We start from the raw sequence: 27,240 nt of genomic DNA on the forward strand, positions 1-27,240 counted from the left end.
CAGTGGTAGAGTTGCTGCCTTACAGTGCTAGAGACCCAGGTTTGATCCTGACTACGAGTGCTGTCTGTACGGAGTTTGTGCGTTCTCCCCGTGACTGCGTGGGTTTTCCCCGGGTACTCCAGTTTCCTCCCACACTCCAGAGACGTACAGGGCTGGAGGTTAATTGGTTTTGGTAAAGATTGTCCCCCGTGTGGAATAGTGCTAGTGTAACCATATAACCATATAACAATTACAGCACGGAAACAGGCCATCTCGGCCCTTCTAGTCCGTGCCGAACACTTATTCTCCCCTAGTCCCATCTACCTGCACTCAGACCATAACCCTCCATTCCTTTCCCGTCCATATAACTATCCAATTTATTTTTAAATGATAAAATCGAACCTGCCTCCACCACCTTCACTGGAAGCTCATTCCACACAGCTACCACTCTCTGAGTAAAGAAGTTCCCCCTCATGTTACCCCTAAACTTCTGTCCCTTAATTCTCAATCATGTTCTCTTGTTTGAATCTTCCCTACTCTCAGTGGACAAAGCTTATCCACGTCAACTCTGTCTATCCCTCTCATCATTTTAAAGACCTCTATCAAGTCCCCCCTTAACCTTCTGCGCTCCAGAGAATAAAGACCTAACTTATTCAACCTATCTCTATAACTTAGTTGCTGAAACCCAGGCAACATTCTAGTAAATCTCCTCTGTACTCTCTCTATTTTGTTGACATCCTTCCTATAATTAGGCGACCAAAATTGTACACCATACTCCAGAATTGGCCTCACCAATGCCTTAACATTACATCCCAACTTCTATACTCAATGCTCTGATTTATAAAGGCCAGCACACCAAAAGCTTTATTTACCACCCTGTCTACATGAGATTCCACCTTCAGGGAACTGTGCACAGTTATTCCTAGATCCCTCTGTTCAACTGCATTCCTCAATTTGCTACCATTTACCATGTACGTCCTATTTTGATTTGCCCTGCCAAGATGTAGCACCTCACACTTATCAGCATTAAACTCCATCTGCCATCTTTCAGCCCACTCTTCCAAATGGCCTAAATCTCTCTGCAGACTTTGAAAATCTACTTCATTATCCACAACACCACCTATCTTAGTATCATCTGCATGTACGGGGATCGATGGTCGGCGCAGACTCGGTGGGCCAAAGGCCTGTTTCCGCGCTGTATCTCTAAACTAAAAAAAATCGCAATGACATGCGGGTTGGAAAGTAACTTGGTCATAGTAACTTGTCCTTTGGAGTTCAAGAAAATGTGGGAAGAATAAATAAATGGAATTCAATGGGTTGGCGTAAAAACAAACGGTTGATGGTCAGAGCAGATTCATTGGGCTGAAGGGCCCACAACTGTGCGTTATCTCGCTCTGATTCTAATGGGCCTGTCCCACTTAGGTGACTCTTTAGGCGACTGCCAGGGACTAGTTTTAATGGAATTCACCTACGACATCTAGCGACAACCTACGACAGCACCTACGACAACCTATGACAGGAAAAATTGTCTCCACTGTCGCCGAAAAACTTTCAACGTTGAAAATTTTGTGGCAGTCGCTTGTAGTCGCCCAAAAAATCGCCTAAGTGGGACAGGCCCATAAGTCGTCAAAAATCAAGATAGGATCAGAATGAAAGCCTAAACTCGGGGCTCTCGTGGACATTTTTCAACATGTTGAAAAATCTTCACGAGTCTTCCCGTGCATACCTGCCGTTAGCGAGTCTTCCCGAGTATCTGCCGTTAGCGTTACGAGCCGCCAAGTGACGTCCCCGAGCTCCGACGTACCCGCTACGTTCATTCTCCGTGCTTACCACGAGTCTGATTTTTTTTTAAACTCGGGAGAGCTCTTGGAATGAACTCGTACCGTGGGACAGGGCTTTTAATGGAATGCTCTATACCACGTTTTGGACTTGTGGAATTACACTTAATGACAAAGTTTCTGCTTGAAGCCCCGTTACATTGTTTCAAATTCTACAAATATTGCAACAATTTTGAAAAACATGCTTTTTCCTCCCCATGGCCAGAGTTCGTATCCCAAATTCCTTATTATTTTTATTCCCTTATCGTGTATCTGTAAACTGTAAATGGCTCAACTGTAATCATGTATTGTCTTTCCTCTATCTGAATAGCGCGCAACAAAAGCTTTTCACTGTACCTCGGTACACGTGACAAGAATAATGAACTACATTCAAGACAGCTTGCACAACCAGGCTGCATCTTAAAGGAAATTTGCTTTGGAAATAAATATCCCTCACTGGACACGAACGTAACAAGGTTCAGTGTGATCACAATTTTTCTGCTGTAATAATCATAGCAAACAAACATATTTTTAAAATAATTCACCCTTTACGAATAAATCTTCTTTAAAAAAACAAGCAAAATAGTTTTACTGGTTAGGTTGAGGCATAGTAAAAAAAATCTCAACTCATTCTAATAAAAAAAGACAAACAAAAAGTGTACCAATGAGCATCTTCGGCCAATACTAATCCTTCACAACATCAGCAAAGCAGATTATTTGTGCAGGAAGACTTTGATCATCTGCTTTGATGTCATTTTCACACCTTAATAATAATAATAATAATGGATGGGATTTATATAGCGCCTTTCTAATACTCAAGGCGCTTTACATCGCATTATTCATTCACTCCTCAGTCACACTCGGTGGTGGTAAGCTACTTCTGTAGCCACAGCTGCCCTGGGGCAGACTGACGGAAGCGTGGCTGCCAATCTGCGCCTACGGCCCCTCCGACCACCACCAATCACTCACACACATTCACACACAGGCAAAGGTGGGTGAAGTGTCTTGCCCAAGGACACAACGACAGTATGCACTCCAAGCGGGATTCGAACCGGCTACCTTCCGGTTGCCAGCCGAACACCTAGCCCATTGTGCCATCTGTCACCTTAGCCTTCCATATCTCCAGACTCCCTCTCCCCTGATACTCAGCCTGAAGAAGAGTCTTGACCTGAAACGTCACCCATTCCTTCTCTCCAGAGATGCAGTCTGTCCCGCCGAGTTACTCCAGCATTTTGTGTTGAGAAGCAGATTATTCGGTTGTTACCAAATCACATTTTGTGGCCGTTTGCTGCTCACAAATTGGCGGCCACATTTCCTACATTAAAAAATCGTGTCTACATTCCAAAAGCAGTTCACAGGCAGCAAAACTGAGGTTACCTCTTGAAAGTCTCTTTCCTCTTGAAGTCTATTTTCTTGCCACTTAGAGGGGGCAGTGTCATTTTTTTGGAATGTCTTCTGAGACCCACAAATGAGCTCAAAACCCTCCACTCTGATGGGGAGGAACAATACTAACTCTATAATCTATTTTAAAGTCTCGAGCGAACGATATGGAAACTTTTATCGTTGAATCAAATTCTGTATCATTTTGGACGAGATAGGTGGATATCGGGGGAATTTTGCCAAAGATAGCCAGCAAGAAAAATCCTGTATTATTTGGGTGACAGGGTGGAACAGCGGTAGAGCTGCTGCCTTACAGCGCCAGAGACCCCGGCTCTTGACTGTGGGTGCTGCCCATATGGAGTTATTACATTCTCCCAGTAACCATGTGGGTTTTCTCCGGGTGCTCAGGTTTCCACCGCACTCCAGAGACATAGTGGTATATAGGTTAATTGGCTTCTGTAAATTGTCAAATGGCCCTAGTGTGTAAGATAATGCTACTGTATGGGGTGATCGCTGGTCTCGCTTGGGCTCAGTGGGCCGAAGGGCCTGTTTCCAAGATGAATCTATAAAGTCTAGTAAATGTCTAATTTGTTGCCAGACACAGCGAAATGTCATTTTAGCTTCCCTGTCCTTCATGGAGACACAAGGAACAGCAAATAGGGCATCTTAGTCAGCATGGGCAAGTCGGGCCGAAGGGCCTGTTTCCCTGCTGCATGCCTCTAAGGAATGGAAGCCAGCCTAGCTCAGGTGGTCACACTGGTCATGGGTCCAAGCCTCTCTCCGACATCGAGTGTGTATTCTCCAAAACGATCCCTCAGGATAGAACTGTTGGAATGCCAGATATCCCACCATTCAGATGAACCATTAATCTGAGCGTCTGCCTACCCCCTCAGGAGGCTAATAGATCACAGAGAACTACTTGAGAGACAGCAGGATTCCTCCTGTGTGTGAAGGAACTACAGATGCTGGTTTAAACCAATGATCATAAGGAATCGGAGCAGAATTAGGCCATTCGACCCAATAAGTCGACTCCGCCATTCAACCTAGGTTCAACCTAGGTCAACTAGGTTCACGAGATTGATCCCTGGGATGGCGGGACTGTCATTTGAGGAAAGATTGAAAGGACTAGGCTTATATTCACTGGATTTTAGAAGGATGAGGGGGATCTTATAGAAACATATAAAATTATAAGGACTGGACAAGCTAGATGCAGGAAAAATGTTCCCAATGTTGGGCGAGTCCAGAACCAGGGGCCACAGTCTTAGAATAAAGGGGAGGTCATTTAAGACTGAGGTGAGAAAAACCTTTTTCATCCAGAGAGTTGTGAATTTATGGAATTCCCTGCCACAGAGGGCATTGGAGGCCAAATTACTGGATGGATTTAAGAGAGAGTTAGATAGAGCTCCAGGGGCTAGTGGAGTCAAGGGATATGGGGAGAAGGCAGGCACGGGTTATTGATAGGGGATGATCAGCCATGATCACAATGAATGGCGGTGCTGGCTCGAAGGGCCGAATGGCCTCCTCCTGCACCTATTTTCTATGTCTATGTCTATGTCTAACCATGGCTGACCTATCTCTCCCTCCTAACCCCATTCTCCTGCCTTCTCCCCATAACCTCTGACACAATCGACACAAAAAGCTGGAGTAACTCATCTCCTGTTGTTCTGGCCTCTGTCAAACCCAATAAAATATCGTGCTATCCACATTATGATCGTGTTGCACGCAGGTACCACGTGGACACCTCTGCCACCGTACTGAAAGGATATCAGAGCGGTCAGCACTCCAGTCACTGCCCCCATGGCAAAGGAACCACTGAATATTCCAAGAAAGACTCCCACGCACTTGAAGAAGGCAGCGGCGTCAAAAGTGTGGCTGTTCTCTCCTGCCGGCTGGTAAGCTACAATTGACCTGAAGAAGAAAAAAAAATGATCGACATTATTACACAAACATGGTTTCAATCTTCGGAACAGCTCCATCCAAGAAATTGCAGAGAATTGTGCACGCAACAACAGCTTTTCACTGTACCTCGGTACATGTGACAATAAACTAACCTGAAACTGAAATCTACAAAAGCAACACTGTATGTCTATGCAACGGACTGCAAGTGCTGGTTTACAAAAAAATACACAAAGTGGTGGAGTAACATAGCAGGTCATGCAGCATGTCTGGAGTACATCAATAGATGACATTTTGAGTCAGGTCCCTTCTTCAGACTGTTGTAGTGGGGGGGGGGGGGGGCAAGAAGCTGGAAGAAAGACGATAGCTTGTTTTTTTAAAACGGTAGCTCTCTCTCCCTCCCTCCCCCTCTCTCTCCCTCTCTCCTTTTTGTAATTGTTCTTAACAGTTTAGTGTGTTCCTGCCACCGTTCATTACAATATTTCAGAGATATTGTTATCGTATTTTGTATATTTTCCAAATTATGGACAAAATTGACACAAGGATGTCTGTAAAAACGGAACCCGTTCATTATCCAGAAATGACCTTTACTGGTGATTCATCAGTCCCCTGGGGAGCAGCACTGAACTGGTAACTAACTGACGACATGGGAGCCAGTATGTGCCTGGTCATTCACTGTTGCCGGGGAAACAAACAGTTCTTTGGTACGTAATGTTCATGGATTATAGGAGCAGAATTAGGCCATTCGGCCGATTAAGTCTACCCCGCCATTCAATCATGGCTGATCAATCATTCCCTCTAAACCCCATTCTCCTGCCTTGACTTGGGCTCCACAGCCTTCTGTGGCAAAGAATTCCACAGGTTCACCACCCTCTGACTGAAGAAATTCCTCCTCATCTCAATTATAAAGGTATATCCTTTTATTCTGAGGCTGTGGCCTCTGGTCCAAGACTCTCCCACATCCCACATCCACTCTATCCAGGCCTTTCACCATTCGGTAAGGTTCATTGGGGTCCCCCTCACCTTGATCACGTTTACCTTCATCATTCGGGCTAGTGCTCCTTCGACGATTCACGCGTCTGTTCCAGCCGTCGCGGAAAGACAGCGTGGTTCAGGCGATAAGGGAACAATTGTGAACAAAGGTTGCCCTACTTACGATGAGAGCACAATGGCGACTGCGTCGTTCAGCACACTCTCTCCAAACAGCAGAGCATAAAGGTCAACGTCAACTTGAAGCTCATTGAAGATGGCAAGGACGGTCACTGTAAAAAACAGGAATCAATGCGAACGGCTGGCTTGAAGCAAAACACAACACCTTATTTCACGTTAAATAAAAATAAATAAGCAAGGTTTCAGAGCGCAATTTTAGGGAGTTATTTTCTTGATCGTGCTTTTATTGCTTCTTTATTTCATCCTCTACCAACCCAAGATTGCTTTCCAATCTCAGCAGTTTGTATCCTTTCTCGTTCGAGAGTTTGCTGAATACTGTTCCAACAATGCTCCTGATTGAAATTCTCATCATGAATCCACATTCCACCTTTCCTTCTCTCTCGATCGTCTCCAGTTTCAAATCTCTGAGAGAGGTCTGCTCTCTTTTGGCTGTTCGCACATCCCCAATTCCTTTACATAATCTCGCTGGCAGATGTACGTTCAATTGTCTTGATTCATGGCCCCAGCATTCTTTTCCAAAACATTGCATCGTCTCAAATATGCTCCTTGAAATGCAACCAATCTTCTTGCCACTTGTCCCAGTATCTCATTATGTAGCTTGGTGCCATTAAAGTCAACACAGAATCTGCCCCTTCGGCCCAACCTGCCCATGCTGACCAAGATGCCCCCACCTGCCCGCGTTTGGCCCGTATCCCTCTAAACCTTTTCCTATCCATGCAGCTATCCGAATGCCTTTTAAATATTGTTAGAAGTACCTGCCTCAACTACCTCCTCGAGCAGCTCATTCCACATACCCGCCACCCTCATAAACTCACAACTTCTCGGAGCAGAATTAGGCCATTTGGCCCATCAAGTCTACTCCACCATTTAATCATGGCTGATCTATCTCTCCCTCTCAACCCCATTCACCTGCCTTCTCCCCATAACCCCCGACACCCGTACCCTCTGTGTTAAGCCACGTAAATTAGATATCAGGGCTATATTATAAAGGTCTAATATAAATGATAATGTTTAAGGAGCCATTTGGAACAAATTCAAACAAGTTTTCGATCTTGTTGACAAAGAAAGATAAAACAATGTTGGTCGCTCCTTAGGCAATTTTTAGTTGTATCAAATTAAAAGTACCATCAATTAGTGCGTTATCTGGTGACAGACCCCAGTTCCATGAAATAAAGGGAATGACATGGGAAACTATCATCACTGGATCAATGTTTAAGTGCTAGAGGCAGGAAACATGTTCCCGATGTTGGGGGAGTCCAGAACCAGGGGCCACAGTTTAAGAATAAGGGGTAAGCCATTTAGAATGTAGACGAGGAAACACTTTTTCTCACAGAGAGCGGTGAGTCTGTGGAATTCTCTGCCTCAGAGGGCGGTGGAGGCGGGTTCTCTGGATGCTTTCAAGAGAGAGCTAGATAGGGCTCTTAAAGATAGCAGTCAGGGGATATGGGGAGAAGGCAGGAACGGGGTACTGATTGGGGATGATCAGCCATGATCACATTGAATGGCGGTGCTGGCTCGAAGGGCCGAATGGCCTACTCCTGCACCTATTGTCTATCTCCAGCCTTAAATCTCCAAGAAGTCTCCCAATTTGCATATCCCCAATTCCTTTACATAATTTACTGATAGCTGGCAGTTCCTGTTGGTTGGTTCATTATCATGATGTGACTTAAGGGCCTGTCCCACTTACGTGTCCTTGGCACGCAAATTACGCGACCTGTTGGTCACGTTGAGGCGCACGGGCATCGTATGGCCGCGCGGGGCCGGTCCCACTTAGAAGCGCGGAGGGGTATGTAGTTGTGCGCGACATTGTATGGCTCCGAAATTTTTGTAGTGAACTAAATCTTCACGTGCCAACGGCCTGTCGCGGAACTGACGGCCAAAGTGGGACAGGCCCAAGACCCTGGCGCGACGCAACATCTCACCTTCAACAGGCCGTTGCGGTCCGGATCCGCCCCCACTTCCACTCCCAGAGCGGGGCCAAATTGAAGATAAACACAAAATGCTGGAGTAACTCAGCCGGATGGGCAGCATCTCTGGAGAGAAGCAATGGATGATGTTTCGGGTCAAGTCCCTTCTTTTCAGACTGAAGAAGGGTCTTGACACGAAATGTCACCCATTGCTTCTCTCCAGAGATGCTGCCGGTCCCGCTGAGTTACTCCAGCTTTGTGTCCATCTTCAAATGACGTCACGCGCTCCAGACGGCTGTGCGTACGCATGTAATCGCGCCCGACCTTCGCGGGACCATCGCGGTTCAACGCAACCACGAGGTCGCGTAATTTGCGTGCCAAGGACAAGTAAGTGGGACAGGCCCTTTAGTACCATTGCGCCACATACAGTACTTGCTCCTGTGAATTATATTTCAGGACACTTCCTATACCAATGTAAATAATAATGTTCATGGAGCCTTTCAGGGCAAATTTAAATCAGGTTTCGATCTTGTTAACAAAGAAAAAGAGCAGTGGTTAGGTTACTCTGCAGGCAGTGATTTTAGTGCATTTTATTCCAACATCAATCTGTTAATAATATTTTGCACTGTTACCCACCGGGATCAGTTGCAGAAATGACAGCACCAAAAAATAGGCAGTCTGTATAATAGAATCCATCTTCAAGCTGTCCCACTGCATACATTAGCTTCACAATGCCATACAGGAAGTTTCTGCAACAAGAGCACGGATTTTATTTAAGTCCTTATTAAAATACAACTGTGGAAATACAAAGGTGGAATTCCCACAAAGGCTCTCCCAACCCTCATTATAAACTAACCCCAGTGCAATGGTCAATGGTACTTTTTTGTCACATGTACCCAAGTACAGCAACATTTTTTTTTGCATACAGGTTAGGTTAGTTTAGAGATACAGCATGGAAACAGCCTCTTCGGCCCACCGAGTCCATGCTAACCATTGATCACCCACAGCAGCTCTATGTTATCCCACACCCCACTCACTAGAGGCAACTTACAGGGGCCTGCCTGATCTCCCGGTTGCTAAACACTATAATTCCCCTCCCTATTCCCACACTGACCTTTCTGTCCTAGGCCTCCTCCATTGTCAAAGTGAAGCTAAACGCAAATTGGAGGAACAGCATCTCATATTTCGCTTGGGCAGCTGACAGCCCAGTGGTATGAACACTGATTTCTCCAACTTCTTGTAACCCCTGCATTCCCTCTCTCTCCATCCCTCCCCCACCCTAGTCACACCAGCTTCATGTTCTCACCTAGCAAACAGATAAAAATGGCCTGTTTCCTTTATAATCAGTACTTTGTTCCATTTCTTTCATTCGTTCGTTCTATATCTCTCTATATCACGGTCTATTTTTCTCGTTTCACTTTCCCTCGACTCTCAGTCTGACGAAGGGTCTCGAACCGAAACGTCACCTGTTCCGTCTCTCCAGAGATGCTGCCTGTTCTGCGGAGTCACTCCAGCACTTTGTGTCTATCTCCTGTTTAAACCGGCATCTGCAGTTCCTTCCTACACATATCGTACAAACCAGCATGTCTTTGGGATTTGGGAGGACACCGGAGCATGCGGAGGAAACTGAACCGGTCATAGGGAGAACAGGCAAACTTCACACAGGTACCACCCAAGGTCAGGATTGAACAGGGGTCTCTGACTCTGTTCTGTAGCAGATCTACCAGCTGCCAAACTAGCCGTGCCACTGTGCTGCCCTGTTCAGTGACAATCCGACTGTACATTAGGTCCAAAACCATATCAATATATATATGTGTAAGATAGTAGAGTCCACGGAGTCAGTGTACAAGAGTCACCATGTTTTAGGCGGCATCCTGTACTCTTCAAGTGGGCGGCACAGTGGCACAACGGTAGAGTTGCTGCCATACAGCGCCAGAGACCCGGGTTCGATTCCGACTACAGGTGCTGACTGTGCAGAGTTTGTATGTTCTCCCCGTGACCGTATGGTTTTCTCTGGCTGTTCCGGTTTCCTCCCACATCCAAAATACGTACAGGGTCGTAGGTTTGATTGGCTTCTGTAAATTGTAAATTGTCCCTAACGTGTAGGATAGTGCTAGTTACGGGCGATTGCTGGTTGGCCTGAACTCGGTTGGACCGGTTTCCACGCTGTATCTCTAAACTAAACACCAACATTTAAAGAAAATGTTAAGAGTCTTAACTTGGCCGTGAAGGCTGGTTTGTCCTGTTTGTGAGATTCTCAGGGGTTTCTGGTGATCTTACGCCCAGTTACAGTGGGAGGTTGAGTGGAATATCTACCTCATTCCCAGGTTGGAAGTGTCAAACACTAGAGGGCATTACTTTAAGGAGAGGGGGGCAGCGTTTAAAGTTTAAAGTGTGGCGTCAGTTAATACACAGACCACTTATGGTCGAACCCTCGTCAGTAGCCAGGAGGGCTGGTATATGACGTCACGGCCTGGGGGGAGTGTCCTGCTACTTAAACGTATCTCACCTCGAGACCTAGGCAGTCAACAGGTAGCTGAGCCCGAGAGAACAACCTCGCTCAGCTACAGCAGCAATGACAATTACGTTAGCGGACCAACGTAACATGTAACGCCTGAATAAAACTACTGTTTGAACCTGCCTGACGTCTGGCCTTATTCACCATGTTTGGTGCCGCTACAAAAGGGATTTTTTTTAACTTCTTTACGCAGAGAGTAGTCCAATCTGCAGGTTTACAAATTTTGCAGATTTAGATCATCTGAGTATAGGAGCAGGGAGGTTCTACTGCAGTTGTGCAGGGTCTTGGTGAGACCACACCTGGATTGCGTACAGTTTTGGTCTCCTAATCTGAGGAAGGACATTTTTGCCATAGAGGGAGTACAGAGAAGGTTCACCAGACTGATTCCTGGGATGTCAGCACTTTCATATGAAGAAAGGCTGGATAAACTCGGCTTGTACTCGCTAGAATTTAGAAGATTGAGGGGGGGATCTTATAGAAGCTTACAAAATTCTTAAGGGGTTGGACAGGCTAGATGCAGGAAGATTGTTCCCAATATTGGGGAAGTCCAGAACAAGGGGGTCACAGTTTAAGGATAAAGGGGAAATCTTTTAGGACTGAGATGAGAAAAACAGTTTTTACACAGAGTGGTGAATCTCTGGAATTCTCTGCCACAGAATGTAGTTGAGCCCAGTTCATAGGCTATATTTAAAAGAGAGTTAGATGTGGCCCTTGTGGCTAAAGGTATCAGGGGGTATGGAGAAGGCAGGTACAGGATACTGAGTTGGATGATCAGCCATGATCATATTGAATGGTGGTGCAGGCTCGAAGGGCCGAATGGCCTATTTTCTATGTTTCTATGTTTCTATCCACTGATGTGCATGATGTAGATTGTGCAAAGACACAACAAAAATGGGCATTTTGAAGCTTGGAGACATTCGTTGGTCAAATAAATTTGGGACTTTCTTCAATAATAAGGGAAACCTGCAGATTATATTGCTAATTTAACAATCTGAGATTGTCCATTGGTGTACAGGGCTAAAGACATGTGAAGTGAAGTAGGTCAGGGATAATCGCACAGAGCGACAAAACTGACTCAAGGGTCTAAATGTGGTTCACTTATTGGGTGGGCGGTGCGACCGATGTCGCAGCGGCCTCTGCAGTCTGTCTGTGTATTTTTTATTTTTTTGTCCTGTTGAGGGTTTAGTTTGTAATGGGTTTTTAAATGTGTATGTGTGGGTGGGGGAAACGTTTAAATCTCTTCCCTGCATGGAGACCCGACCTTTCACTGTCGGGTCTCCGTTACCGTTGGGGCCTAGCGCCGTGGAGCGGCCTCCAACCGGAGCGACCTGGGGGCTCAAGTCACGGAGCCTGTGGAGCTGTGGACCTACCTCCGTGGAGCTGTGGAGCTGTGGAGCCTGTGGAGCTGTGGACCTACGGACCTACCTCCGTGGAGCTGGCCAGCTTCGGAGCGTGGAGAGCTGCGGCGGCGAGCTGCTGCGACCCGACTCCGGTGGATGGTGACACCAGGAGCTTTGCGGGGCACCGGCAACGGCGACTTCTCCCGCCCGAATTGCGGGGTTGAGAGTGACCTGGAGGGGGGCCTTACAACGCCCGGCGCGGCTGCAAATTGCCGCGGACTTGCTAGCGCCCGCCGGGGGCTCCAACACCAAGACCCGGGGCAGGGCCCTACATCGCCCGGCGTGGCTTTGAGTGGCCGCGGACTTGCTAGCGCCCACCGGGGGCTTTGACCTCAACTTCGGGAGAGGAATGGAGAGCAGGGGAGAGACAAGTCTTTGCCTTCCATCACAGTGAGGAGGAGACTCACTGTGATGGATGTTTATGTGAATTGAATTGTGTTGGTGTGTGTCTTGGTTCTTTTCTTGTATGGCTGCAGAAACCAAATTTCGTTTGAACCTCATGTGAGGTTCAAATGACAAATAAAAGGTATTGTATTGTATTGTAAATGGCAGGATAAAAAAGACACAAAGTGCTGGAGTAACTCAGCAGGTCAGGCAGCATCTCCAGAGAATGTGAGTAGGTGAAGTCGCCTATCCATGTGTCCAGGAATGCAGCCTAACCTGTTGGGTTACTCCAGCACTTCATGTCTCTTTTTATAAACCCACACCATCCTGGCCACACAGTCATCTCCCTGCTACCTTCAGGTAGAAGGTACAGGAGCCTGAAGACTGCAACGACCAGGTTCAGGAATAGCCACTTCCCCACAGCCATCAGGCTATTAAACCTGGCTCGGACAAAACTCTGATCATTAATAACCCATTATCTGTTATTTGCACTTTATCAGTTTATTTATTCACGTGTTTATATTTATATAATGGTATATGGACACACTGATCTGTTTTGTAGTCAATGCCTACTATTTTCTGTTGTGCTGAAGCAAAGCAAGAATTTCATTGTCCTATCAGGGACACATGACAATAAACTCACTTGAACTTGAACTTGCAGTTCCTTGTGACTAAATGGCCTAATCCTGATTTCTAAAGTCAGAGAGATTGTTATCATTGTATTCAGTAATTTGAAAATGATCTTAATTTCAATTAGAGTGCACGGTGGCGCAGAGGTAGAGTTGCTGCCTTACAGCGCCAGAGACGTGGGTTCGATCCTGACTACGGGTGGTGTCTGTATGGTGTTTGTACGTTCTCCCCTTGATCGCGTGTGTTTTCTCCAGGCGCTCCTGTTACCTCCCACACTCCAAAAAGGCGTACAGGTTTGTAGATTCATTTGGGTTCTGGAAGTCGTAACTTGCCCCTAGTGTGTAGGATAGTTTCAGTGTACGGCTATCACTGGTCGGCACGGACTCGGTGAGCGAAAGGGCCTGTAAGGCGGCTGCACCTCTAAACCAAACTACATAACGCAACACCGGCCATCTACTTAATAAGCATCAATTTGACCACAGAATAGGAAGTGTGCTGCAAGTCATACTCACCCTATGACAAAACAGGACACCGCAGTTCCAATAAATGCATAAGCCAGGATTGAGCCAAGATTCCTGAAGAAGTGTCTCTGTAACAAAGGAATCACACCCTAACATGCCAGCATTCATACAACACAAGAGAATCCCATTTGGCCCATTACACCTGTGCTGGCTCTGAGGTACTTTATTAACTTTCCTGTTCTATGCCCTTTATCCACCACACTCACAAAATACTGATCACCGAGATTAAAAGAAGCATTTCTAAGTGTAGTGGGCAGGTGCTATAGACCTGAGGGTAGACGCTCCCGCCCCCACGAGTCTCGGGCAGATGGGGCTCCTCAGCCTGGGAAGGCAGTCCATCTAGGAGAGGGAAAACTCTGATTTAAAACCTCCACTGCCTTGTGGCCATATCCAGTCATGGAAAAGGCTCCAGGAGTAAACCTCAAGAAAATCCGGAGTCGGAGCCCCTAAGGCAGTTCTGGCAGCTTCTGCGACGGTGCTGGTGCCAAACTGTAACGGCCCTGCTGTTCCTTTGGATCGATCAGCGACGTGGAGAGGGGGGGGACGTGCTGCATGGGCAACATCCTGTCCTCCATATGACATCGCCCAGGCTTGCATCCGACCACACACCACTTGCAAACTAGGATGCATCACCCATGGTCAGTCATGACCGAAGGGGGCCTACTCTAAGTGTAAATAAAGATCCCAGAATCAGGTGGATTTAATCAGCTTTCCTTTTATGGCAAATAGTCGGATTAAGCTCAAGGAAGAATTTCCTTGTTCCGTTTCAGGACATAGGACAATAAACACTCTTGACCTGATTTAAGTGGCATTGGAACATAAAAGTGCACTTTGCTTTCATGTAGATACTGTAGCTAAACTTTAAAAATGACGCATTGTGAAGTTCGCTTGACTTATTCCATCCAGTTCATCAAGTCAGTGGATATTTTCAAGGCAGAGATAGATAGATTCTTGATTAGTTCGGGTATCAGGGGTTATGGGGAGAAGGCAGGAGAATGGGGTTGGGAGGGAGAGATAGATTAGCCATGACTGAATAGCAGAGTAGACTTGATGGGCCGAATGGCCTAACTCTGCTCCCATCACTTATGACTTTATGATCAAAACAATTAAAACAGTAGGCTGACCATTTGTTAGTTCTTATTTCCTATTGCCTCCTAATCTGAAGATTATGGCCTCAATATCTATTCTACATTCGCACACACAAAATAAAATGAAGGATGACTTTGCTGTTGTTATTAGAGGCATTTTCTTTCAGCTGGTCTGAAAATATTCCACAACAACACTTCAATAAGTCAGCCCTCGAGCAGAACAGGCAGCAAAACTGGTAATTGTTGCATTCCAGGATGTGGGAGTTTGCAGGGCAGCAAGTAGCTGCTGCTGCAGTTCCTGCAATCCAATGGTGCCCACACATGGTGCCAGTGTGAAGAGGGGTCTCCACCCGAAATGCCACCCCTTCCTTCTCTCCAGAGATGCTGCCTGTCCCGCTGGGTTACTCCAGCTTTTTGTGCCCACACTTAAAGAGTGCTCGAAAAATAAAACTGCAGACACCAGAAAAAAAACCAGAATACTCAGCAGGTCATCTGTGGAAGGAGAAACAGAGTCAGAAGTCTTTTGCCCAGAGTAGGGGCATCGAGAACCTGAGGTTTAATGTGAAGGGGGAAAGATTTAATAGGAATCTGAGGGGTAACCTTTTCTCGTGTAGATGGGACATACGCAAGTTGGGCCGAAGGGCCTGTTTTCGTGCTGTTTGACTCTGTGACTCTATATACCAAATATATCATTTAGATCTGGATTTTTTTTTAAATTAAGCATGTATATTTGCTACAGATTAAGGTACATTGTGGCTAAAATTAGTTTTATATTCCTTTTACAAAACATGCTTCACTCCAGCATTTACACAACAAAGCCCATTGCTGAAAAAAATGTTTGAAAGAGGAATAAACAACAAACACGACAAAAGAACAGAAAACAAAAGATTGCTTGAAACAATCATCATGTCAAAAGAAAGAGTTAAATGTTTTGAGTTGATGAGCTTGAAACACTTAGAAGGGTTTCGGCCCGAAACATTGCCTATCTCCTTCGCTCCATAGATGCTGCTGCACCTGCTGAGTTTCTCCAGCATTTTTGTGTACCTTCGATTTTCCATCGATCTGCAGTTCCTTCTTAAACACTTAAGAAGCGTTGTTTAAACAAGCACTGAGCTGCAATGAGCAGAGCTGGGTATCTGGGACAGGGCAATGAGAGGTTAACTCTGATTTAGCTGCAGCATATTACCGCTAAGCTGCGGAGTGAACCTAAAGCTTCTTTAAAAGCACTGATCATGTCTGACATGAATCCTTCCCGAAACAAAAACCAAGATAAATTGCACATAGGCAGATTAAATGACTGGATGTGAAGACTCATGGAGAATGCATTGCATAGTTACTATTAGTATTGATTAAAAAAAAATAGGTGGTCATAAGGTCGTAAGGAATAGGAGTAGAATTAGGCCATTCGGCCCATCAAGTCAACTCCGCCATTCAATCATGGCTGATCTATCTCTCCCTCCTAACCCCATTCAAGTCAAGTCAAGTTTATTCGTCACATACACATACGAGATGTGCAGTGAAATGAAAGTGGGAATGCTCGCGGACCGTAGCAGCTGGAACAGTCCGTTGCAGGGGTGGAAGGGGTTTCCCATGATTTTATTGGCTCTGGAGTTGCACCTCCTGATGTATAGTTCCTGCAGGGGGGCGAGTGAAGTTCCCATAGTGTGTTCGGCTGAACGCACTACTCTCTGCAGAGCCTTCTTGTCCTGGGCAGAGCAATTCCCAAACCAGATGGTAATATTTCCGGACAAGATGCTTTCCACAGCTGCTGAGTAGAAGGACTGGAGGATCCTCGGAGACACTCTGAATTTCCTCAATTGCCCGAGGTGGTAAAGGCGCTGCCTTGCCTTACTCACGAGTGCTGCGGCGTGTGATGTCCATGTCATATCCTCAGAGATGTGGGCTCCCAGATATTTAAAACAGCTCACCCTATCCACAGTATCCCCATTTATCCTCAATGGTGTGTACGTCCTCGGATGATGTGCCCTCCTAAAGTCCACGATCAGCTCCTTAGTTTTTTTTCATTCTCCTGCCTTCTCCCCATAACCTCTGACACCTGTACTGATTAAGAATCTATCTATCTCTGCCTTAAAAATATCCACTGACTTGGCCTCCACAGCCTTTGTGGCAAAGAATTCCACAGATTCACCACCCTCTGACTAAAGAAATTTCTCCTCATCTCCTTCCTAAAATTCTGAGGCGATGACCTCCAGTCCGAGACTCTCCCACTAGTGGAAATATCATCCCCATATCCGCTGTATCCAAGCTTTTCACTATTCTGTATGTTTCATTGAGGTCTCACCTCATTCTTCTAAACTCCAGCGAGTACAGGCCCAGTGTCGACAAACGCTCATCATAGATTAACCTACTCAATCCTGGGATCATTCTTGTAAACCTCCTCTGGAGCCAGGACATCCTTCCTCAGATGTGGTGCTGAACGTTGCTCACAATAGGTGTTCCAGAAATGTTTTCATTGAGGCAAATATGTGGAATGGTTTAAAAAAAATGGAAACTATTGCAGGCATGCAGCAGGTTTGGAACTTCTATATTAAAGATTCATTGGCCTACCTCTGACCAAACTAAGCAGCCACTGCCCCAATACATCTGCGGACAGCTCTGGTGTCACAGTTTGTTCAATTACTCGAGACTTTCTTTGTTTAAAAAAAAAACTATAGAAATGCAATCAGTTGGTGACAGCTGTTCTAGAATTCAAAAATTATTAATATTTAATATAATTAATATAAATATAATTTATAATTAAAAAAGAGGCAATGGTTACTCGTTGATGTTTTGTTTTGTTTAATGCTGTCAAGAGTTGCATGACTAATTACCAATCTGACTATCAAAACAATCATTAATTACTCTGGACAACATCAGGCCTGCAAAAGATGCATGTAACAGAATCCGAACACACTCAATAAATTCAAATTCATTGTCTTGCTTGAATTATTTCTGCCAAGTTAAACCAGTTTCTTTAATCTATATGCCCTTGAATTAAAAGAAAGATGTCACAGACATGGAGAATGTGCAAGGAAGATTTGTTAGACTGGTGGTGAAGATGCAACATGTGAAGAGAGTGGAGAAGCTGGGAGTTTCAGGCGGAAGCTGGTGGAAATGAGTAGGCTAATGTATAATAGAGGATGTTTCCACTAGTCCAAGAATTATAGTTTATCATATTTAAAACTAGGTCAGGATATTTTTTAAATATTATTATATTTAGAATTATATTTCGTTTCATGATCAAAAGAATCAGGGAAGGAAAAATATGGACTTATTTTACACAGGGACGATAATGGCTCAATGGTTCTTTATGATTCAATGGTATTTATTATATTTAAATAAAATATAAATATTATATTTAATATTTATATAAAGGTAAAATGCAATGTCTGAATAGAGAATGAAAACTGATTCAATCACTGCTTTTAAAGAAAGGAATTGGACAAGTAATTTATAAAATATTTTATAGCAGGTCTATGGGAAAGGAGGTGCATGTGAGACTAGTTGAATAGTCCTTTCAAAGAGAGAATGGACCATATATATAGCCACCTTCTGTGTTGCAACAATCTATGATTTGATTATTCTATTATTCAACAAACTAGTTATCATCTCAAGCACCTTTTGTTTTTAGTTTTAGCCACATTTAACACAGTATTGAAAATGTTCAATCTCATTGTGTCTCTTCATGCCGAGCGTCTGACGGCACTGTGCTCGCTGGCGTTTAGAAGGATGAGGGGGACCTTGTTGAAAGTTACAGAATAGTAAAAAGCCTGCGTAGAATGGATGCAAAGAGAGAAGGGACTCGACCCGAAATGTCACCCCTTCCCACCCTGCCTGCCCCACTGAGTTACTCCAGCATTTTGTGCTTATTTTGGATGTAGAGGATGTTTCAACTAGTCCAAGAGTTGCGGACCAGAGGCCACAGCCTCGGAATAAAGGGACATACCTTTAGAAAGGAGATGGGGAGGAATTTCTTTGGTCAGGGAGTCGTGAATCTGTGGAATTCATTGCCACAGACGGCTGTGGAGGACAAGTCATTGGGTAAGGCACATATTGACAGATTCTTGATTAGTACGGGTGTCAGGGGTCATGGGGAGAAAGCAGGAGAATGGGGTTGAGGGAAAGATAGATTAAATGGCGGAGTAGATTTGATGGGCCGAATGGCTCAATTCTGCTCCTATAACTTATGAAACAAAGCTCCCAGCTCCTAGATATCGTGTTTCTCAGAGCTCAATAGCCATAATTAAAAATAAAAATGCATCAATACAACAAATATGCCGTTCTAACTGAGGAAAAGGCAAGATTGAACTCACTTCAATCCGGCTTTTTTCCACATCCCAGACATGTTGGTGGGTGCATTGGTTATTCTACTTTGTTCCTTCACATAGCTTATTTTCAGAAAGGATTAATGTTAAGATATGGGAATATGTGGGAAATAATTAGTTGTAGGTCGATGAGGAAATAAGGGGACGGGGAGGAATGGGGCTTGTTAAGTCAAGAGTGTTTTATTGTCATAGGTCCCGGATGGAACAATGAAATTCTTACTTGCTGCAGCACAACAGAATATGTGAATATGTAAACATAGTATATAACGGGGGAAGAGAAAGAAAAAAAGAAAAAGTTTAATAAATAATAAATATAGTGCAATAATAATATAGTCTTTTGCAGTTCAGAGCTCAGAGCTTATTCGTTGTTGTGTTTAATAGCCTGATGGCTGTAGGGAAGAAGCTGTTCCTGAACCTGGACGTTACAGTTCTCAGGCTCCTGTACCTTCTTCCTGATGGCAATGGTGAGATAAGTGTGTGGCCAGGATGGTGTGGGTCCTTGATGATTTTGGCTGCCTTTTTGAGGCAGCGACTACGATAGATCCCTCCGACGGTGGGGAGGTCAAAGCCGATGATGGACTGGACAGTGGTCACAACTTTTTGTAGTCTTTTTCGCTCCTGGACGTTCATCCAGAATAAGCTCCCTGGGAGCTAGCATGGGCACAACAAGGTGAATGGCCTCCACTGTGTTGCTCCAAGAGTAACGTTGGGGGATTTGTGAACTTGGGTCTGACACCAGGGGGCAGTGCATCACCATGCATGAGAAGGGAGGTTTTTACAGAAAGGACAAAGTGCTGGAGGAACTCAGCAGGTCAGGCAGCATCTGTGGAGGGAATAGACCAAGGGCCTTGACCCAAAACATCATCCGTCCATTCCCTCCACAGTTGTTGCCTGAGGCACTGAGCTCATCCTACACCATGTGTTTTGCTCAAGATTCCAGCATCTGCAGTTCGCCGTGTCTCCACTTTAAAGCAAGGATCTGCCTGAAAAAAGGCCAGTGTCAATGACACAGCAAACTTGCCTGCTGGTCTCAATTACACACCCTACACATTAGGGATAATTCACAGATGGCAATTAACCTGCAAACCCGCACGTCTTTGGGATGTGGGTGGAACTGGAGCACCCGGAGGAATCCCTCGCGGTCACAGGGAGAACGTGCAAACTCCACAGACATTATTATAAGGGCAGCACGGTGTCTTAGCGGTCGCCCCAGAGACCCGGGTTGCCTTACAGACCCAGAGACCCGGGTTCGATCCTGACTACAGGTGCTTGTCTGCACGGAGTTTACAAGTTCTCCCCGTGACCTGCGAGGGTTTTCTCCGAGATCTTCGGTTTCCTCCCACACTCCAAAGACGTACTGGTTTGCTAGTTAATTGTTTAAGAAGGAACTGCAGATGCTGGAAAATCAAAGGCTGACAAAAGTGCTGGAGAAACTCAGCGGGTGAGGCAGCATCTATGGAGCGAAAGAAATAGGCAACGTTTCGGGCCGAAACGTTGCCTATTTCCTTCGCTCCATAGATGCTGCCTCACCCGCTGAGTTTCTCCAGCACTTTTGTCTACCTTGCAGGTTAATTGGTTTGGTATAAATGTAACTTGCCCCTAGTGTGTGCAGGATAGCGTTTGTGTGCGCGGATCGCTGGTCGGTTCGGACTCGGCGAGCCAAAGGGCCTGTTTCTGCGCTGTATCTCCAAACTAGATCTAAACTAAACGCACCCAAGGTCAGGATTGAACCCGGGTCTCTGACGCTGTGAGGCAGCAGCTTTACCAGCTGTTCCACTGTGCCAGCTCGCCGGTAAGGCTTGGAGGCACCTTGCCCTTTGCAGGCACATCACAAGTGTGGCCACCCAGAAGGCCAACGGAAGACATTCCCTTCCTGGTTGAAATGAAATAACACAATAGTGTTTCAGTTCCCAGAAAACCCGTGCAAATTGCATTATAGCAACACGCAGCTATGTTGCTCAGAAGGATTTGGAGATTAAGATTACAGTTAATAACAATGCAGACTGGGGGGGAAGGGCAGTAACTCTGTGCCAACATCTTTGCCTCAGAGCAGGATGGTTATGCACTTAAGCCTTAGTTAATTTAGTCTAGTTTATTATTATGGTCATATCTACCGAGGTACAGTGAAAAGTTTTTTCTTTGCGTACTATTCAGTCAGTGAAAAGACTATATATATATATATATATATATACACACACATGATTATAATAAAGCCGTCCACAGTGTACAGATGCAGGAGAATGGGAATAACATTTAGTGCAAGAGAAAGTCCAGTGATGTCTGATTAAAAATAGTTCGAAGGTTTCCAATGTTGTCAGGACCGCCCTCTAATTGTTGGGCGGACGGTTCAGTTGCCAGGTAACAGCTAGGAAGAAATTGTCCATCAATCTGCCCATGAAAGTGTTTTCACACTTCTGCATCTCTTGCCTTTTGGGAGAAGAGGGAGTGACCAGGGTGAGTGGGCAAATGCATGGCAGATGCAGTATAATGTGGATAAATGTGAGGTTATCCACTTTGGTGGCAAAAACAGGAAAGTAGATTATTATCTGAATGGTGGCCGATTAGGAAAAGGGGAGATGCAACGAGACCTGGGTGTCATGGTACACCAGTCATTGAAAGTAGGCATGCAGGTGCAGCAGGCAGTGAAGAAAGCGAATGGTATGTTAGCTTTCATAGCAAAAGGATTTGAGTATAGGAGCAGGGAGGTTCTACTGCAGTTGTACAGGGTCTTGGTGAGACTGCACCTGGAGTATTGCGTACAGTTTTGGTCTCCTAATCTGAGGAAGGACATTCTTGCCATAGAGGGAGTACAGAGAAGGTTCATCAGACTGATTCCTGGGATGTCAGGACTTTCATATGAAGAAAGACTGGATAGACTCGGCTTGTACTCGCTAGAATTTAGGAGATTGAGGGGGGATCTTATAGAAACTTACAAAATTCTTAAGGGGTTGGACAGGCTAGATGCAGGAAGATTGTTCCCGATGTTGGGGACGTCCAGAACAAGGGGTCACAGTTTAAGGATAAGGGGGAAATCTTTTAGGACCGAGATGAGAAAAACATTTTTCACACAGAGAGTGGTGAATCCCTGGAATTCTCTGCCACAGAAGTTAGTTGAGGCCAGTTCATTGGCTATATTTAAGAGGGAGTTAGATGTGGCCCTTGTGGCTAAAGGGATCAGGGAGTATGGAGAGAAGGCTGGTACGGGATACTGAGTTGGATGATCAGCCATGATCATATTTAATGGCGGTGCAGGCTTGAAGGGCCGAATGGCCTACTCCTGCACCTATTTTCTATGTTTCTATGTTTCTGTGACACTGGTCCTCGATTATGTTCGCGGCTGCCAAGGCAGCGTGAAGTGTAGATGGAGTCAACGGACGGGCGGTTGGTTGCTCAAGTAGCTTCTTGATTAGTACGGGTGTCAGAGGTTATGAGCTGAAGGCAGGAGAATGGGGTTAGGAGGGAGAGATAGCTCAGCCATGATTGGATGGCAGAGTCGACCTGATGGGCCGAATGGCCTAATTCTGCTTCTATCACTTATGAGAAAATTGAAGGCACTGCATCTCGAATGAAACCTGGAACCTTCAACTCCTTCAGAACTGGCGAGTCAGCCTGGATTATAGGGCGGCACGGTGGCGCAGCGGTAGAGTTGCTGCCTTACAGCACCGGAGACCCGGGTTCGATCCTAACTACAGGTACATGTCTGTACGGAGTTTGTACGTTCTCCCGGTGACCTGCGTGGATTTTCTCCGGTTTCCTCCCACACTCCAAAGACGTGCAGGGTTGCAGGTTAATTGGCTTGGTATCATTGTGCCTTGTGTGTGTGGGATAGTGTAAGTATGCGGAGATCGCTGGTCAGCGCGGACTGGGTGGGCGCATGTCTAATCCAAATTAAACATGAGGTCTGCATTCAGAGACTTGAATCAACAATCCTCAGCTGAGAGAGCCATCATCTGAGTCACAGGCGACATCCTTCTCTTCACATCCATTGCCAAACATTGCTCATCAATGACATAACCACCTCCACCTTGTATTTATCTTCAAATCTCTCCTTCACATTTGGCACAGCTGGTAGAGCTGCTGCCTCATACAGCCAGAGAGCCAGGTTCAATCCTGACTTCAAGTGCAGTTTGCATCCAAGAGGCTTTTAGAAAGGCACAAGGATATGCAGGGAAGGGTGGGATGTGGATCACATGCAGGCAGAGGAAATCAGTTGAATTTGGCAATGAAGGACGGCATGGTGGCAGTAGAGGTACTGCCTTACAGCGCCAAGGACCTGGGTACGAGCAGGACTATGGGTGTTGTCTGCACAGAGTTTGCACGTTCTCCCCGTAACCTGCGTGGGTTTTCTCTGAGATCTTCGGTTTCCTCCCAGACTCCGAAGACGTACAGGTTTGTTGGTTCGTTGGCTTGGTTTAAATTAAAATTGCCCCTAGTGTGTGTGTGTGTGTGGGGGAGAGTGTTCATGTACCGGGATCGCTGGTTGGTGCGGACTTGGTGGGCCAATGGGCTTGTTTTCACGTTGTATCTCGAAACTAAAAGACTAGGCTTGTATTCACTGGAGTTAAGAAGGATGAGTGGGGTCTTGTAGAAACCTATAAAATTATAAAAGGACTGGACAAGCTAGATGCAGGAAAAATGTTCCCAATGTTGGGCGAGTCCAGAACCAGGGGCCACAGTCTTAGAATAAAGGGGAGGTCATTTAAGACTGAGGTGAGAAAAAAACTTTTTCGCCCAGAGAGTTGTGAATTTATCGAATTCCCTGCCACAGAGGGCAGTGGAGGCCAAATCACTGGATGGATTTAAGAGCGAGTTAGATAGAGCTCTAGGGGCTAGTGGAGTCAAGGGATATGGGGAGAAGGCAGGCACGGGTTATTGATAGGGGACGATCAGCCATGATAACAATGAATGGCGGTGCTGGCTCCAATGGCCGAATGGCCTCCTCCTGCACCTATTTTCTATGTTTCTAAACTAAACTAAATCACGTTCAACATGGACATTGCGAGCTGAAGAGCCTGTTACTGCTCTATGTTCACTGTCCAACGATTCGGAAATCCCCATGGTTTGTGATCCTCCTAAATTTAACAGGGTAATAAAAAAGCCAGAGAGCCACACAGCACGGAAACAGACTCTCGGGCACAACTTGCCTATGTCGACAAGTTGGCGTGGCCAACATAAACGCTGAGCAACTTTTTCTGTTGAAACCGCTAAATCCATCCATGGAAAGGTAAAAATAAATAAATAAAAGAATAAATGGAAATAATTCAGACTCGACTTTGCTCGATTAAAATGTATCTATTCTCTCCTCCTCGCACAACAGAAAGAAGCCAGTTTGTGAAGGAGGGTTTTTTAAAAATGTCTTACCTTTTTGAGGCTGTATCCTGCATAGAATATGATTGGAGGTAGCAAAATGTTGAAAAAAACATCTGGGTCAAAGGTTACCTGCAAACAACAACAAGAAAAGCAGGTTTGAGGAAAGACACAGAACAATTCCCGTCTCAAGGCATTTCTCCTGGGTCCATGCAGTGAGGCAGTATTCAATGCCACATTGACTGCAGAGCTAAAGCAAATCGGGCAGTCATTGCATAAGCAGGGATCCATATAAAAAACACACACGTCATAAGATCATGTGATAGTAATAGAATTAGGCCATTTTGGCCCATCAAGTCTACTCCGCCATTCAATCATGGTTGATCGATCCCTCCCTCCTCACCCCATTCTCCTGCCTACTCCACATAACCTCTGACACCCGTACTAACCAAGAACTACTCCAGGTGAATTCTAGCATAGTCATACTTCAACATACTCTCCAATTGGCATTCGGTGGCGCAGCGGTAACGATGCTGCCTTACAGCGCCAGAGACCCGGGTTTAATCCAGACCACGGGCGCTGTCTGCATGGAGTTTGCACGTTCTTCCCGTGACCTTACGTGGGTTTTCTCCAGGATCTCCGGTTTCCTCCCACACTCCAAAGTCGTACAGGTTTGTAGGTTAATTGGCGTGGTGTAATTGTAAATTGTCCCTAGTGCGTGTATGATAGTGTCAGTGTGCGAGGATCGCAGGTCGGCGCAGACCCAGTTGGCCGAAGGGCCTGTTGCCACGTTGAATCTCTAAACTAAACTAGCCACAAACTCTTCAGATCTCATCCAAAATACTCTCACTTACAATATACTCCAGACAGTATGTCCTGCCCGTTGATGGTGTGACATGCGTGATCTCAGACAACGACGAGCAGGCCTACCGGGAGGAGGTGGCTGGTCTAGCACTCTGGTGCCAGGATAACAGCCTCCTCTTGAACATCAAAAAAACGAAGGAGCTGATCATGGACTTTAGGAGGGCACATCATCCGAGGGCGTACGCTCCATTGAGGATAAATGGGGATCCTGTGGATAGGGTGAACTGTTTTAAATGTCTGGGAGTCCACATCTCCGAGGATATGACATGGGCATCACACGCCTCAGCACTCGTGAGTAAGGCAAGGCAGCGCCTTTACCACCTCAGGCAATTGAGGAAATTCAGAGTGTCTCCGAGGATCCTCCAGTGCTTCTACGCAGCGGCGGTGGAAAGCATCTTGTCCGGGAACATTACCATCTGGTTTGGGAATTGCTCTGCCAAGGACAAGAAGGCTCTGCAGAGAGTAGTGCGTTCGGCCGAACGCACTATGGGAACTTCACTTGCCCCCCTGCAGAAACTATACATCAGGAGGTGCAACTCCAGAGCCAACAATATCATGAGAGACCCCTTCCACCCATGCAACGAACTGTTCCAGCTGCTACGGTCAGGCAAACGCCTCCGTTGCTATGCGGTGAGAACAGAGAGGTTGAGAAGGAGCTTCTTCCCAGAGGCCATTCGGACTGTAAATGCCTATCTCACCAGGGACTAACTCTACTGAACGTCTTTCCTTCCATTATTTATTATGTAAAGGTATATGTGTGTTATGATTGTGTTTATAGTTTGTTTGGTTGTTTGGCTTTTTGCACAAAAGTCCGCGAGCATTGCCACTTTCATTTCACTGCACATCTCGTATGTGTATGTGACAAATAAACTTGACTTGACTTGACTTGACTTGACATGCCTTTGGCCTCTCCATTTACACCATACTGCCTCGTCAAGCGTAATCAAGGACCAGTCTCATCCCGGTCATGCCCTCTTCTCCCCTCTCCCATTAGGCAAGAGGTATAGAAGTTTGAAAAAGCACACCAACAGATTCAGGGACAGTTTTTCCCCAGCTGTTATTAGGGAACTAAACCATCCTCTCACAAACGAGAATGCCCCTGAGCTCCCATCTACCTCGTTAGAGACCTTTGAACTATCTTTAATCGGACTTTATCTCACACTAAATGTTATACTCTTTATCCTGTATCTCTGTACACTGTGGACGGCTTGATTGTAACATGTATAGTTTTTCATTGACTGCTTGGCATGCTACAAGTTTTTCCGTCACCTATCCGTGTTCTCCGGAGATGCTGCCTGACCTGTTGAGTTACTGCAGTACTTTGTGCCTTTCTTTGATAAATCCGCATCTGCAGTTCCTTGTTGTTCTACCTTGTTGAGGATTGTTTCTTGCTGAGGCATGATCTCATCCAAAATTGTATTGAAGGATCACTGACCCAGATACATTAACTATTTTGTCTCCATGGACACTCTTTCCATAGACCTGCTGTCTCCCGATTTTCTCAGAATGATAACATCGCTCATGTTTGGCATTCTGCACTGTGAGTTCCAGGGATAAAATGGGGGCATAACACGCGAAAATGTATTAGGTCATAAGGGATAGGAACGAATGAGGCCATTCGTCCCATCAAGTTTCCTCCGCCATTCAATCATGGCTGATCTATCTCTCCCTCCCAACCCCATTCTCCTGCCTTCTCCCCATAACCACTGCAACTGTATTCTATACACATTGATTTTAATGTGGGATTTCATTTGGTGTTGGCAGTGTCACTGGCTTGCCTCATTGTCAATAGACAATAGACAATAGGTGCAGGAGGAGGCCATTCGGCCCTTTGAACCAGCACCGCCATTCAATGTGATCATGGCTGATCATCCCCAATCAGTACCCCGTTCCTGCCTTCTCCCCATATCCCCTGACTCCGCTATCTTTAAGAGCCCTATCTCGCTCTCTCTTGAAACTATCCAGAGAACCGGCCTCCATGTCCCGCCATCATCCATTGAAGAAAGTTGGCTGTCCATTCCCTCCACGATGTTGCTTTGACCCATTGAGTTCCT

At 45.7% G+C, this 27,240-nt stretch overlaps 1 protein-coding gene across 2 annotated transcripts in view; it reads right to left on the bottom strand.

Annotated features, from left to right (window-relative positions):
• The window catches only part of slc9a7 (solute carrier family 9 member A7), a 185,021-nt gene that overhangs the window by 86,901 nt on the left and 70,880 nt on the right, over positions 1–27,240 (bottom strand). For both annotated transcript variants that reach the window (XM_033023280.1, XM_033023279.1), the window contains exons 6-10: positions 24,377–24,454; positions 13,594–13,670; positions 8,786–8,898; positions 6,229–6,334; positions 4,943–5,084 (exon numbers count right to left, since the gene is read on the bottom strand). In XM_033023280.1, the coding sequence (XP_032879171.1) occupies positions 4,943–5,084; positions 6,229–6,334; positions 8,786–8,898; positions 13,594–13,670; positions 24,377–24,454 (516 nt within the window). The remainder of the gene's footprint in view (positions 1–4,942; positions 5,085–6,228; positions 6,335–8,785; positions 8,899–13,593; positions 13,671–24,376; positions 24,455–27,240) is intronic.

The sequence above is a fragment of the Amblyraja radiata genome, chromosome 6 (genome assembly GCF_010909765.2).
Source record: "Amblyraja radiata isolate CabotCenter1 chromosome 6, sAmbRad1.1.pri, whole genome shotgun sequence".
In the NCBI taxonomy this organism is placed as follows: Eukaryota; Metazoa; Chordata; class Chondrichthyes; order Rajiformes; family Rajidae; genus Amblyraja; species Amblyraja radiata.